General features: G+C 32.8%; 5 protein-coding genes across 5 annotated transcripts; 4 read left to right on the top strand and 1 right to left on the bottom strand.

Annotated features, from left to right (window-relative positions):
- The first annotated feature begins 1,940 nt into the window (after window positions 1-1,940).
- On the top strand, window positions 1,941-3,601 carry LOC116341231 (histidine-rich glycoprotein). Its single transcript, XM_031768174.1, has 6 exons — window positions 1,941-2,410; window positions 2,512-2,577; window positions 2,735-2,813; window positions 2,890-3,117; window positions 3,293-3,349; window positions 3,410-3,601. The coding sequence occupies exons 1-6, from the start codon at window positions 2,237-2,239 to the stop codon at window positions 3,517-3,519; spliced, it is 714 nt and encodes a 237-aa protein (XP_031624034.1). The 5' UTR covers window positions 1,941-2,236; the 3' UTR covers window positions 3,520-3,601.
- Window positions 3,602-3,902: 301 nt separating this feature from the next.
- LOC116341424 (eukaryotic translation initiation factor 3 subunit K) lies at window positions 3,903-4,989 on the top strand. Its single transcript, XM_031768512.1, has 3 exons — window positions 3,903-4,072; window positions 4,214-4,653; window positions 4,731-4,989. The coding sequence occupies exons 1-3, from the start codon at window positions 4,020-4,022 to the stop codon at window positions 4,883-4,885; spliced, it is 648 nt and encodes a 215-aa protein (XP_031624372.1). The 5' UTR covers window positions 3,903-4,019; the 3' UTR covers window positions 4,886-4,989.
- Window positions 4,990-5,084: 95 nt separating this feature from the next.
- On the bottom strand, window positions 5,085-7,063 carry LOC116341423 (TATA-box-binding protein). Its single transcript, XM_031768511.1, has 3 exons — window positions 6,142-7,063; window positions 5,919-6,067; window positions 5,085-5,818 (listed from the first exon to the last, which is right to left on the bottom strand). Exons 1-3 carry the CDS (start codon window positions 6,475-6,477, stop codon window positions 5,299-5,301), a joined length of 1,005 nt encoding a protein of 334 aa, XP_031624371.1. The 5' UTR covers window positions 6,478-7,063; the 3' UTR covers window positions 5,085-5,298.
- Window positions 7,064-7,468: 405 nt separating this feature from the next.
- Window positions 7,469-13,350, top strand: LOC116341425 (E3 ubiquitin-protein ligase PPP1R11). Its single transcript, XM_031768513.1, has 3 exons — window positions 7,469-7,701; window positions 12,228-12,336; window positions 12,536-13,350. The coding sequence occupies exons 1-3, from the start codon at window positions 7,612-7,614 to the stop codon at window positions 12,727-12,729; spliced, it is 393 nt and encodes a 130-aa protein (XP_031624373.1). The 5' UTR covers window positions 7,469-7,611; the 3' UTR covers window positions 12,730-13,350.
- Window positions 7,729-10,440, top strand: LOC116341422 (succinate--hydroxymethylglutarate CoA-transferase). Its single transcript, XM_031768509.1, has 2 exons — window positions 7,729-9,114; window positions 9,196-10,440. The coding sequence occupies exons 1-2, from the start codon at window positions 8,994-8,996 to the stop codon at window positions 10,338-10,340; spliced, it is 1,266 nt and encodes a 421-aa protein (XP_031624369.1). The 5' UTR covers window positions 7,729-8,993; the 3' UTR covers window positions 10,341-10,440.
- Window positions 13,351-13,517: the final 167 nt, after the last annotated feature.

The raw sequence follows: 13,517 nt of genomic DNA, 5'->3' as shown, positions 1-13,517 counted from the left end.
ATGTAAGTAGGCTGTTTTACTTTTGCGCTGTCTGTTTGTATATTTGGTTTTTGCTCACATAAATTTGTATTCGTCTTTTTGCAGAATATTCTGTATGTTATTGTTTTCTTCTTAGGCCGTCAAATCAAAATACATCTTCTTCTCAAGCAAACAAGAGTAAGCTGTTCATTCCAAAGGGTCAACTCAAGAGAATTGAAAGGTGCTGTTTGTCCGAAGAAACTTTTGTTTCAATTACTACAAGAGAATCGTTCATTTTAAAAAACTTATCTCCATTATCTACTAAAGTGCTTATAATAACATGTAAGTATTCAATTTCAGTGTGGTTTACATTGAACTTCATCTGGAGTAGAATTGTGCCTGTATAATCTTATTGCAACGTTCATGCTCATACAAAAGGTGTAATCATGTACTATATCCATAGTGTGATTTGGGCATTCTCAAGCAATTATATATCATATTCGACCACAAGTAAAAGAAAAATGAATGTTTTAAGCGATTGTTAAGTTATGAACAAGGGTCAAATCATATTTTTTATCTGCATTTTTTTCTATGATGGTCATCAGAAAAAAAGGAGGAATGCAAAAGTATAAAACAAAAACAAACAAAGAACATCGGTGCATATAAGATCAATTTCAATAAGTGTTTCTGAAAAAAGCATTAATTAGTTAGTTAAGTTGTTATATTTATGTTCAATTGTTTCTCTCACTCTCCCACACTCTCTTTGCCTCCTTCTCTTCTTCAAAGCCAAAAAAGACTTCCATGTCATTGTGCCTTGACTCTGTCTCTCTGTTCTGAAGTACAAAAGCCAGAAAATTAAGCTAATCAATTGGATAGTTTATTGTAAATCGTTGCTTTACACATGGAGTAGTTGAATGGCTACAAAATTAACAAGAATAAACTTGCACTCGTTTAAAACACGTGATTTCAATCTTATTCTTGAGATTTTCATTTAAGCACTTTAGAATATGGCATGCGTTTTTTTTTATCGTCGTAATCGTTTTTTCGTGTAAGAGCCGATTTGCGAATACTTTAAATTAAATCGAGATGTTTGTTCTATCTCATTTTCATTTGCGGCAATTTGGTCGTATAATGGTGAAATGCATGAAACGGTTTTATTATCGTTATTGACATGCTTGTTGAAATACATGACCGTCAAATTTATGTGCGAACAAATTGAATTGCTTGCCGACCATCGTCACAACGGGAATTTTCCACAAAATTCAATGGCGTACAATTCTTACAATGTTTACATGAATGCTCTGTGATTCATTCAATCGAATTCAATTGTCCATTGATCAATATCTGTTTAACAAAACAAATCGGCAATAGAGGTCTTCGACATAGTAAACCACACGGTCACCAAAACTTCGAAAAAAAAAAACGAAAACATTGGACACATTTTTTTTCTTTCTCGCTCGTTTTTCTTGGAATTCAAAGCGATCAAATTATAATTTTATGGATCGCAATTTGTGCTCCGCTTTTTTTCGTGCAATTTGAAATCAATCTTGGTAAATGTGTATTCAATTGTAATGTATAAACGATATTGGTAGTTTCATCATTCACGCCACTGAAGCATGAATTCGTTTTCGAGCATTTTTTTTTATTGTTGCATTAAATAGCTGTGTTTGATTTACAAACGGCATCACATACAAATGGACACGTACAGCTTCACTTCGTTACGCATTTAAAATACAATGTCAAACGTACAACCAGCGAATAATTATGCTCGCACATACAAGTCTAATGTTAACAGTCGTGTTTGTACGCTTTTTTCACTCTAAACATTGCGGTGATTTTTTCTTTCATTTTCATTTACACAAAGCATTGACAATTTCCCACCAACAACCACACTTTTTTCACGCAAATCAACACAGTTTGCACAATTAGTATAAATTCAGAAGTATTTGAAGCACTCAATCACATTTCCGAATCAGAATTAAACATGTTCAGTTGGTAAATATTTGAATTTATCTCATTGTGTACCGCTCGTGCTGTGGTTTTTTTTATTTCTTGCAAATTTAAAATTAATTTGTAAGCTAATAATTTGGGTATATTTTGGAAAAAAAGGAGAGAATAAAGTGTCAGAAGGAATACAAAAGAAACGACGAATGAAAATAGGAACATTTTTCATTTTTTTTTTTATTGAACAATAAGTGATTTTGCATTAAGTTGGCCAAGTGATTTTTATAGCAACGTGTGATAATAGTGATAAGTCTAATAAATTTTGATACTAACAATGGGATTAAAACGGTGGCAGCTCGTGGTTTTGCTCTTAATTGGATCAGTGTTATTAGTTCGAAGCCACAAGCACGAGGAGGAGAGTGGATTTGAAGAAGATGGCGGCGAAGACGATCACGAAGACCATTTCGATGAAGAAGGTCACAAGGGCGAAAAAGGTTATCACAAAAAGGTAGTGTGAATGTGTCTAGAAATGATTTGCAACGAATTTAATCAAAATTTACACATATTTCGATGCCTAATTATTTGATTGGTTGTTTTTCGTTCGCACAGGAACACCATGACAAAGGAGAGAAAGGTCATTATGATAAAGATCACGAAGAACATCACTTCGATGAGGTTTGTTATATCAAAGTATTTAAAAAGTTTGAATCAATCTGGAGGTCGGTGTCACCGAATCGTAAAATACGGTCTAAACAAATTGCTTTTGAGTTTACATGTGATCTTCCCTAGTAAATAAATCGCTAAGCCATATTTTTTGTTTATATACGAACAGGAACATGGTCATAAAAAAGGTGGACACGACGAAGAAGACGAATATGGCGATCATCATGAGGAGAAAAAGGGATCAAAAGGTGACAATAAAACATCCACTTTTTATTCAATTTGAATCGATTGAAATAAAATCTAATACTAATTAAAAAAAATCAGGCGGAAAGCATGGACACAAGAAATTCCATAAGAAAGGTTCGAAAACCACGGGATTCCATCATAAAGCGAATAAAGATGATTTCCACAAAGAGCATAAATTCTACGATAGTGAAGAGAAGAAAGGTGACCATAAAAAATACGGTAGCGAACATGAATTCCATGAGTCCAAAAAGGGAGAACACAAAAAAGGCGAAAAACATGATTCTGGATATGATGAAGGACACAAAGGTGATCTAAATGCATTTTTACACCAAAACTATAATGTTGTAAATAACTGTCGATTTTTTGTGTGTGTGATTATCGATATATTAATCGCTATGAGAATTAATATCATACTTTATTATAAATCCCTTTGAACAATTCCTCTAAAGCTAGTATTTAAACATTAATTCATGTTTTGTAGGCAAGAAAGGCCATCACAAGAAAGGGCACCATGATGAAGAGCATAAAGGACACAAAGGTAAAGTTGTCAAAATGATGAGAAAATTGCAACATTTAATAAAAAAAATGGTTTTTGCAGGAAAACATGGACATGAAAAACATCATCACCATGAAGACGAGTACGAAAAGAAGGGAGGAAAGAAAGGTGGACACAAAAAAGGATACGAAGAGAAAAAAGGCGGTCATTAATAACCAATATTCAATGGATTTTGGAATGCCAATTTATATTGACACCATTAATCACCATATCATTTCAATTCTCTTATTCGATGCTGGCTTATTTGATACAATTCAATCATTCTATCTTAAAAATTGTCATCAATTCTAGTAATTTCAAGAGCTTTATGCAAGTGTGAAAAAACACAAATAAAAAAAATAATTGAAAGAAAAAGATTCTTTTTTTTAATTTTAGACTTTATCCAAATTTCTAGCCAAGTTTTAACAACATTTTTTGAAAATCATTGAAACAGCATTTTCAGTGTTGCCATTTAAGAATTCATCGTTTTTCTGTGTTTGCAGTGAAGTTGACGCATGTCAGATATGCCATTAGTGCATGTATTTGACAAACCACGTCAATCCCATTTTATTATCCATATAAATTGTGTGAGTGTGCTTTCGCTAGTAGAAACAAACATTACTCTCAAATTATATTTATTTAATTGGCAAATAAATAAGTGAAATTAATCAGAATGGCAAACAAGAGTCCACTTTCAATCCAAGACATCCTGAAATCCATCGAACGGTACGTATTTTTATGTGTATATGAGTTGAAACATTGATACATCGACGGTGCTTCCTATCATAACCTCACAATTGACACCGTATCAAGCATTCACAAGTTTATGGACGCATTTTATTGAAATTTCAATTCCAATCATTTCAGATACAATCCAGAGCATTTGCCAACATTGGAGAATCATGTGCGCGAACAAGCGAAGGGAAATACTTATGATTTGGAAGTGAATTTGGCCGTTTTAAAATCATACCAATTCGACCCGACACTATTGAATTTGGAAATCACAAATTTGATTTTACTCAAGGCACTCACCAATTTGCCACACACCGATTTTACATTATGCAAATGTCTTTTGTTGCCAGCCCAAATGGAAGATTCAACCATCAGCGATATCATTGAATTGGCTGACATTTTGGAAAAATGCGATTTTGAATTGTTCTGGTCAAAAATCCTATCCACACCCGATTTGATTGTAAATGTTAATGGTTTCTTCGATTCGATTCGTAAATTTGTTTGCAATGTCATCAATATCACATTCCAAAACATTTCGGCTGACTACTTGAAGCGATTGTTGGGAGATATTAATGGTAAATATACCAAAAACCGACCCAATGATTTTGAATATGATCCGTATCATTAAATTAATCAACTTCTCGATTTTCAGGCAATGCATTTAATCACTGGGTCAAGAAATACGGCTGGAAAGATGAAGGTGATGTGATTGTTATCACAAAACAAGACGAAAACATCAAGACAAAGAACATTACCGAAAAGATTGCCTTCGAGAGCCTAAGCAACATCATGTCAAAATGTTTGTAAATGCACCAGATACACGCTCACCAGAAGATTACATTTATTTTACCCTCTTTCATAACAACAACAATAAAAATCGTCCGATAAACATCGGACAATGAAAAAAAGAACGATTTTTTTTTCTTGTATTTTGTTCAATAATTGTCTTTTTTTATTGAATTCAACTAAAAAATAAAACAAATCAAATATAATTTAACTCGGCACGTTTCCCATGTTTATATTTTAAGGAAATTATTCGTTGTAAATTTCCGTTCATTTTATTTTGCAATTAACTAACGACATTATTCGAAATAAAAATGAATGATGAGTTTGAATAAGAAACATTGTGTATAAGGGGCCTTACAGTCTAAAACGAAATGTATATGTGTGTGTTTTTTTTCAGCAGGGTTTTTTTGTTGTTTTTTCTCGCTGTTTTTCATCTATTGTTTTTTGAAACTTTTCAAAATTGGATAGATACTGTCGAACGCATCGTAAATTTCCTGACGCACTTTTGCACCGGTCAGCACAACTTTACCAGAAACGAATATCAAGAGCACAATTCTTGGTTTGACCATACGATAAATGAGACCCGGAAATAATTCTGGTTCATACGAACTGAACTGGGCATGTGTTAAAACTAAACCCTCCAATCGAATTGGAAATTTAACGTCGCAACTACCGACCATATTTTGTATTTTAAAATCTAAAAATTTCGCTGTAAAACCCAATTTTTGTATGATACGAGCATATTTACGAGCAGCAAGCCGTGAATCGTCTTCACTTTTCGCACCCGTACACACCATTTTTCCCGATGAAAATATCAGCGCAGTCGTTCTCGGTTCTCGTATTCTCATTATAACGGCGGCAAAACGTTTTGGATTATACTCAGCATTACGAGCGTGTAAGGCGATCTTTTTCAAGTCAAGTTTACAATTTAAATTCACTGTTGACACAATGTTTCTGCGCAAAGAGGAAAGAAAATTGAGAGAAACGATTAATAATCGATTTTTCGTCGCTGAAGTGGTGCAGTGGTGTTAGCACTAAAAATCAATGTGTTTACTGTAATTGAGGCAAAATAGCAGGATCCGTTGAACCGGGAGTCATCGGTGTCATCGGAGTTTGTGGTCCAATCATTTGATGAACATTTACGCTGGGCAAATTCTCGTTCACACGGTCTGTCATTGGTACCATTGGTGACATCAAACTTTGCTGTTTACATTAAGAAAAAGAGTATCAAAAATGAGTAAATCACATTTGGAACATTGTAAATTTGATGAACAAACCGGTGTTTGTGGTTGCATCATGCTTTGTGGTGTTGTGTAGCTGGGTTGGTAACTGCTCGCCTTGGTCGGTGTGTTGATTAGTGATGGCAAACTAGTTGTTGTGGATGTTTCAACGTTCGTTTGTAAACCGCTGCTACCAACGCCATTATTGCTATTACTAGTGCTAGCGTTGCCCATACCGACTGGCGTTAAACCAGTCGGCGGATGACTTGTCATCATTGCATTTTGTGCATAATATGGATTGTTTGCGATAATTGTTTGATCTTCTTCCAATTGTTGAAACGGTGTACCAATGCTGGGTATGCTAAACCCTGGACTTGGTAGCATTTGATCCATTGTGAATTAAGTTTTCGAATAGAAAAAAAGTACGTTTTGCTCCCTTAAAAACAATTCACAACCAGCCACCAGGTCTATTGCTCGTTTATAAATTTGTACAAATTAAATGTTGGCCACAAAGAAATCGCCACAACGCTTTTTTTTAACTAATAAATTACTTAAATTCTACTTTGCATAAACACAATTGAAGATTTAAGGTTAAGTCTTCGCTGTATTGATTGTGTTTTTCGCGGTTTTCATACGATCTTAACACATTTTTCTATCGAATTTTCACTTTTACCGCATTTCTTTCACTAATCGTAAATAATGTATGTGATTTTCATGGACTATTCGATTATTGACGAATTTTCCATCCAGAAAATATGTTAATAATACGTTGTTGTGTTTATGCATCAATCGACTGATGTCAGAATTGACAGGTCGTTTATTTTTTGTAATATTGCTGGGCGAAAACGAGACAGCGATAGTGAATGACAAAAAAAAACTTTCCGTTGTCTTCATAGGCCTTCAAATCAATCAATTGTCATTGAATTTTATACCATGTTGTATGCAATGAAAATCACTCAGTCAATAATTACAATTTCACCAGTGACTTTCGTTGACTTTTTCTTGACATTTGTTAAACTATTTTTTTTAAATTTAATCGCTTGTACTTGATGTACGCTTTGATAGGCAAAATAAACAATACGGATAAACATCGCACAATGGCCCCATAAAATTATAATTAATTCATTTTCTTTGTAAAGAATATTCAAATTGTACAATTTCATTTAGTTTCAATTTAAAAGAATCTCAAAAATGGCTATAAATTATAAAAAAATAATAAAAAAAAACATTTTAGAAATGAAGTTGTCAATTTGTTCGACAAACAGAGCCCTCTGTCGTTCATTGAACCAAATTGTACAAGTATTGACAAATACCATGTCGCTGTCTCGCTCTACGTTTGCCACACACGTTTGTCGGTGTGATTGAAAATATTCTGTATAGAAATGTCAATCGTTTTGTTTGGGAATCAGACGTGAAACATTGCTGATTAAAATCGGTTTAGTTTTCTGCTTGAGAAAAGTGCATTCTGTGTTAATTGATTCAATCAATAAAATATAAGTTAAATTTTTTTTAAATTGAAGACCAAAAATGGAAGCAAGACCGTCCACAGCTTTATCGGATGCAACACCGACTGGATCACAAACACAAATTATTACACCAGATGAAATACCCGATCAGGTAATATAACTGTCTAGACTTAATTTCAGTGGAATGAAATCATACAGGCGACCTAAAGTCATCTATTTTAGTCTATCTCCAATGTAGATTCTACATTGTAATGGAGTTAGAGAGATACGCAATAGAATCATTCAAAGTAATTTTTATAATTCCAATAAGTCAACACAAAATTCGGTATATTGATTCTAGAATGTTCATTGCCCTCACATTGATTCATTGTTTTTTTTCTTCTGTCGAATGGTATTTATATAACTTATGTGCATGTAGTATATAGTGAATGACATTATGTGAAAAGTGGAAAATGTTCTTATATGTCGCTCAGTTTTGTTTACTCATGGACCTATTCAACAAAGTAGCCGTAACAAACACACATTTTTATATAATTTTTAAATGTCTTTTGGATGTTAATGTTTTTCCACGAAAACAAACTTCAGTGGATGATATTGATTTTGATGTTTTTGAGTATCTATTGTTGGTGCAGTTGAACATTCTTTAAAGGAGCAATATAAATAATGGTATTTCAACAAAATGCGCCTAAAGTTATTATTTAACTGCTTTATGTAGTTCAGCCTATTCGATTGTAATATGTGTTCATCTTATCTTGTTATTTCATACTTTTTATCAACGTAATCCATGCTCAACTTAGTGCAATCACTTGACACTTTGATTCAGTCACATTTTTGGCAGACGTAATACGAGTTGTATTGACTATTTTGCAAAAGACAAATTGAAAAACATTTATAATCTTTTTTTTAGTTTTTTTTTTTAATTTTATTTGTGTATATTTTTGAAAACCACGCGTATGAAAACATATGCAAAGAGCACCGGATCTATAACAAGTTTTGCATAGATAGTTTTTTTTATCGAGCTTTGGGCAGATAGCAAATCAGTCTTGATTAAAAATCCAAAAACATTGAACTTGAATGCAATTTTATGTAGTAAACACGATAATTCCCCATAGAAGAAATTTACTTACAACGGAATTTATTTTAAGTGACCTCAAACAAATGACCTCAATTTTTGATGAAATCAAAGTTGACTAATTTTGTTGATAAGATAAAAAAGTGGTCAAATTTGTTACAACAGAGTAATGGCATTTAAAAATAAAACTCAAAGCATCACAGTCTTTTTCGTGTACTCAAGAAAAAGTTGACACTTTAACTCTGTCACAATTTTGTCAGATATAATACGAGTTTTATTGACCATTTTGTAAAAGAAAAAATAGAAAAACATATAAAATCAGAGTTGTGTGTCATCATCGTTGCAAAAGTTCTTGTTCATAATCAATTGTAATGTGTGCGTTAAGACGTTTTGTTTTCAATAAATATTCACACACTGTTCACCGATGCTTTTCCACAAAAAGCAGGCCATATCCATTAGATGGAATTCGTGTGCTTGATCTCACACGCATTGGTAAATGACTTTTTTCAATCAATTATAAAAATCGATATTATTAAATTCGTTAAATGCGTCGATTTGTTTTTCAAAATTTAGTGGCTGGTCCATATTGTACGATGATATTAAGTGATCTTGGTGCAGATGTAATAAAAATCGAACGACCGGGTGATGGTGATGAGTCACGTAAATGGGGTCCACCATTCGTACAGAATTCCACTGATTCTGTATACTTTTTGGCAAACAATCGAAATAAGCGAAGTTGTTGTATTGATCTGAAGCGTGGCACTGATATCCTCTACGATTTGGCAAAGAAATGTGATGTCTTAGTTGAAAATTACGTGCCTGGCAAACTAGATGAATATAATTTGGGCTATGACCATATGAGCCAAGTTAATCCAGGGTTAATTTATTGCTCAATAACTGGCTACGGCAGTGTAGGTCCATATGCAAAACGTCCTGGTTATGATGTCATAGCAGCTTCTGTGGGTGGCCTTCTACATATAACGGGTTCTGAAGATGGACCACCGGCCAAAGTTGGTGTGGCCGTTACTGATTTGGCGACGGGATTGTATGCACACGGTGCCATCATGGCGGCATTAATACAGCGCATGAAAACGGGCAAAGGGCAAAAAATCGATTGCAATCTATTGTCCACTCAAGTTGCAAGTTTGATAAATGTCGCATCCAATTATTTGAATGCACAAAAAGAAGCGAAGCGATGGGGAACGGCACACGAAAGTATCGTACCGTATGAAGCATTTCAAACAAAAGATGGCTATTTGACTGTTGGCACTGGCAGTGATTTACAATTTCAATCACTTTGCCACTATTTAAATATAGACCACATTCCAAAGGATCCAAAATTCAGGAATAATCAAGAGAGAGTCAAAAATAGAACCGAATTAATATCGATTCTATCCGAAATATTTGCCAAAGAAACGTCACAGCATTGGATGAAATTATTTGAAAATGCACCATTTCCAAATGGTCCGATAAACAAAATTGCCGACGTATTTGACGATCCGCATATCAAAGAAATTGGTATTGTGAAGACATTGTCGCACCCAACTGGAGGTGAAATAAAAGTCGTCGGGCCACCCGTCACATACAGCGACTCATCGAACACAGCACGGACTGCCCCACCATTACTAGGTCAACACACTGACGATGTGCTACGAAACATTTTAGAATATGATGAACAAAAAATTATGCACTTACGACAACAAAAAATTATTCAATGAGGTGTTTTCATCAATTTTATCTTTGGAGATGGATAATTTAGGGGAACACATTCAAAATACTCAGATGGTTAATGTGTTTTGACTAAAAAAATTGGTTCAAAAAAATGTTCAATGAAATGTAAAAAATAAATAAAAAAAAGAAAATGCATGCGATGTAAAAAGTTGTAATTTTCTTTGATTATTATAATGCGGTTGATGTAGGATTAGGCCAATCCCAAAAAGCAATCTTTTTGATTGATGGAAAAATGCAGAAGAGTGAAAAACACTCCATTATCATGTCCCTAATTAATGGGTGTACTTCACCTCACCACAGCGATGGAATAACTTTGTAGCTTTACCCAAATTCCCCATAGAATTTTCCGCATGACTATGCGATAAGATAGACCATGTTTTTTGCATCATGCATATCTTAAAAGCAAGTTGTTTTTCATATTTTCGTACACAAATATAGACAATCGTAGTGTATTCCTCGACATATATATATACTAGGGGACGGACACCATTATAAATATTAGAATATTAGCGGAATATTAGCGGAATATTAGCAAAATATTAGCAAAAATTAGTTTGTTTTGCTTCACCATTGCTTGTTAGAGAATTGCGCACTTTGCTCACCGAAAACTTTTTTTGTCACTTTAAGTGTTTTACTATTTAATAGAAATAAATTTTATTCTTTCTAAACCAGGAAAAATAAAAAAATGTTAAATGTTCATCTAAGAATTTATGAAAAATTCATACATGATTTCACTTTGAGATCAGCTATTTGACGTTTGACGTTTATACCAGTGAACTAATATTAGCAATTGCTAATAATATTAGCAATATAAGTATTTCTGTATAGTTATAATAGTAGATTTTTTTATTAATATTAGAAAAATATCAGCAAAATTAGCAGTAAACTATGAAACTAGATTTTACTAGATTTTGTGTCCATCCCCCAGTATATATATGAGAATAGGTATTTTAGTTCAACATACGCTTTTATTTGCGTCTATTTTTGAAAACCACGCGCAAACACACCTCCATGCAAAGAGTACCGGATCGATATTGAGGTTTTTTTCTTTCTTCATCTCATATTACAACAAGTTTTGCATAGTTTAATGAAAATAAACAAATGCACTGAGATATGACGTCGATATTTCTTTTTTTTTCTCAAGCTCTAGACAGATAGCAAACTAATCTTGATTGAAAATCCAAAAACATTAAACTTGAACGCAATTTTATGTGGTAAACACAATTATCCCACATACAAGAAATTCATTTACAACGGAATTTATTTTCAGTGGAATTCTTGGAACACGATTGAGCTCCAATCAAATGTCAAAAGTCAAAACAAATGACGTTCTATATATTTTATGACGTTAATTTTCTAACGACTGCTGTTGTAATTATTCAATGAAAATACGGACGATGACAGTCAATTCAGTTGTTTTAAACTACGTTTTTATTTGTAATCCAAATATAATATAATATTTTATGACGAATGGCATGCACTAGATGAGCTTCGATGAAATCATAGTTGATACATTTTGCAATTCATTAATTGAAATCATTTTGTTGATAAGATAAAACAAAGTAGCCAAATTTATTAGAGAAGTGGGACATATGTCGAGTAATAGCATTTATGAATGAAACTAAAACATTCCACTTGAAATCCCTTTGTTTCATTCAAAATATAAAATCTGTTTACAATATGATAGCAATTGTTGTTTGACACGCTTCTATTATGTTTGGGACATACTTGTGCGATAAGAATGTTTAGTAAACATATGATCACATAGTATAATAATGAATTCTAATTTTAATTTTATTTTTTAATATTTTTCACTCGAATGTTCAAAATGGAATATATTATTTTAAATAGAAAAAATCAATTTCTTTTTATAGGGTGCACCCGTACTTCGCTTAAATTTACGTAGAACATCAGCCGAGAAAAAAGTGTCATGGAACTCAGACACTGTGGACAATGAGAATATGGGCAGAAAGAAATCCAAATGTATGTTTCAAATTTAATCGGTTTTATTGTTGACCATTAACAACAAAGAACGAATAATTTTTGAAAAAAAAAAATCCAATTTTGCACAAAGATTCAACTTTTCAATTTATTTAGATTTTTTTCAAAAAATTAATTTTGAATTTGATAATAAAAAAATGATTTTCTGCACATTTAAAAATAAAATTTTAAAATGTTTCAGGTTGCTGTATTTATCAAAAACCATTGGCATTCGGCGAGAGTTCATCCGAGGAAGACGACGATGAATGTGAACATTGCTTCGGTCACGTCGAAAAGAAGAAAAAGAATCAAAAGAAGACACCTGGCGATGGCGAAAATCCCGAAACCAACGGACACGGTTCACATGACCACCCCGAACCGTCAAACATCAGTTGATTTAATTAATTCGCAATGTTCCTTTGAATGATAACTATAAAAATGCTTTTACCTATATATTAAAGACATATGTGTAAATTAACCTTTTTTTTAGTGTTTAAGACAAAATTGGGTAAAAATTATTTTAAACATTTTTTCCCCAAATATCAGCACACACGAAAATGTCAACAATTTTGAAAGTTCATAAAACGGGAATGTTTACATTCATATTGATTTAATATAATATATTTGCGAATGAAATTTTATATGCTTTATGTGTGGCTCTATCTATAGCAGAGAGTAGAAAACGCTGCCGCTATAGTAATACTATATTAACAGTGCCTATAAATAGTTACTATTTGTACACATTTCGATTGTGTGACCACAACAATTTTTGCGAACTCCAATGTGAACAATGTAACTCTTTATATGTAGATTTTAAATACAAAGAGTTACTATAGCGGTAGTGTTTTCTACTCTCTGATCTATAGAGAGTAAAAATCACTGGAAAATTGAAAAGAAATCCAACTAGAATAGTAATTTATTGTCCAATTTTAAATTACCGTATCCATGAATGCATGTTCTAACAAATCGAATGAAATTCAATAAAAACAAATGAGAACGATTTATCGAGAGAAAATACAGTTCAGTTTATTTGAGAGTTCATCTCTTAAGATCTATTAAAATAAATATAAAATTGGTAAATTTATTTAAATCTCAAAGGTCTTTGATAAACTATAGCAGACTCTGGTATTTGGATTAGGTTCTACGTGGACAATTAGATTAAAGTGGTATAAAGCTTCGGCAAT

The sequence above is a fragment of the Contarinia nasturtii genome, unplaced genomic scaffold, assembly GCF_009176525.2.
Source record: "Contarinia nasturtii isolate CC-2019 unplaced genomic scaffold, AAFC_CNas_1.1 Cnas_scaffold_695, whole genome shotgun sequence".
In the NCBI taxonomy this organism is placed as follows: domain Eukaryota; kingdom Metazoa; phylum Arthropoda; class Insecta; order Diptera; family Cecidomyiidae; genus Contarinia; species Contarinia nasturtii.
The sequence above is the reverse complement of the archived record's forward strand: the minus strand, read 5'-3'. Positions and strand labels throughout refer to the sequence as shown.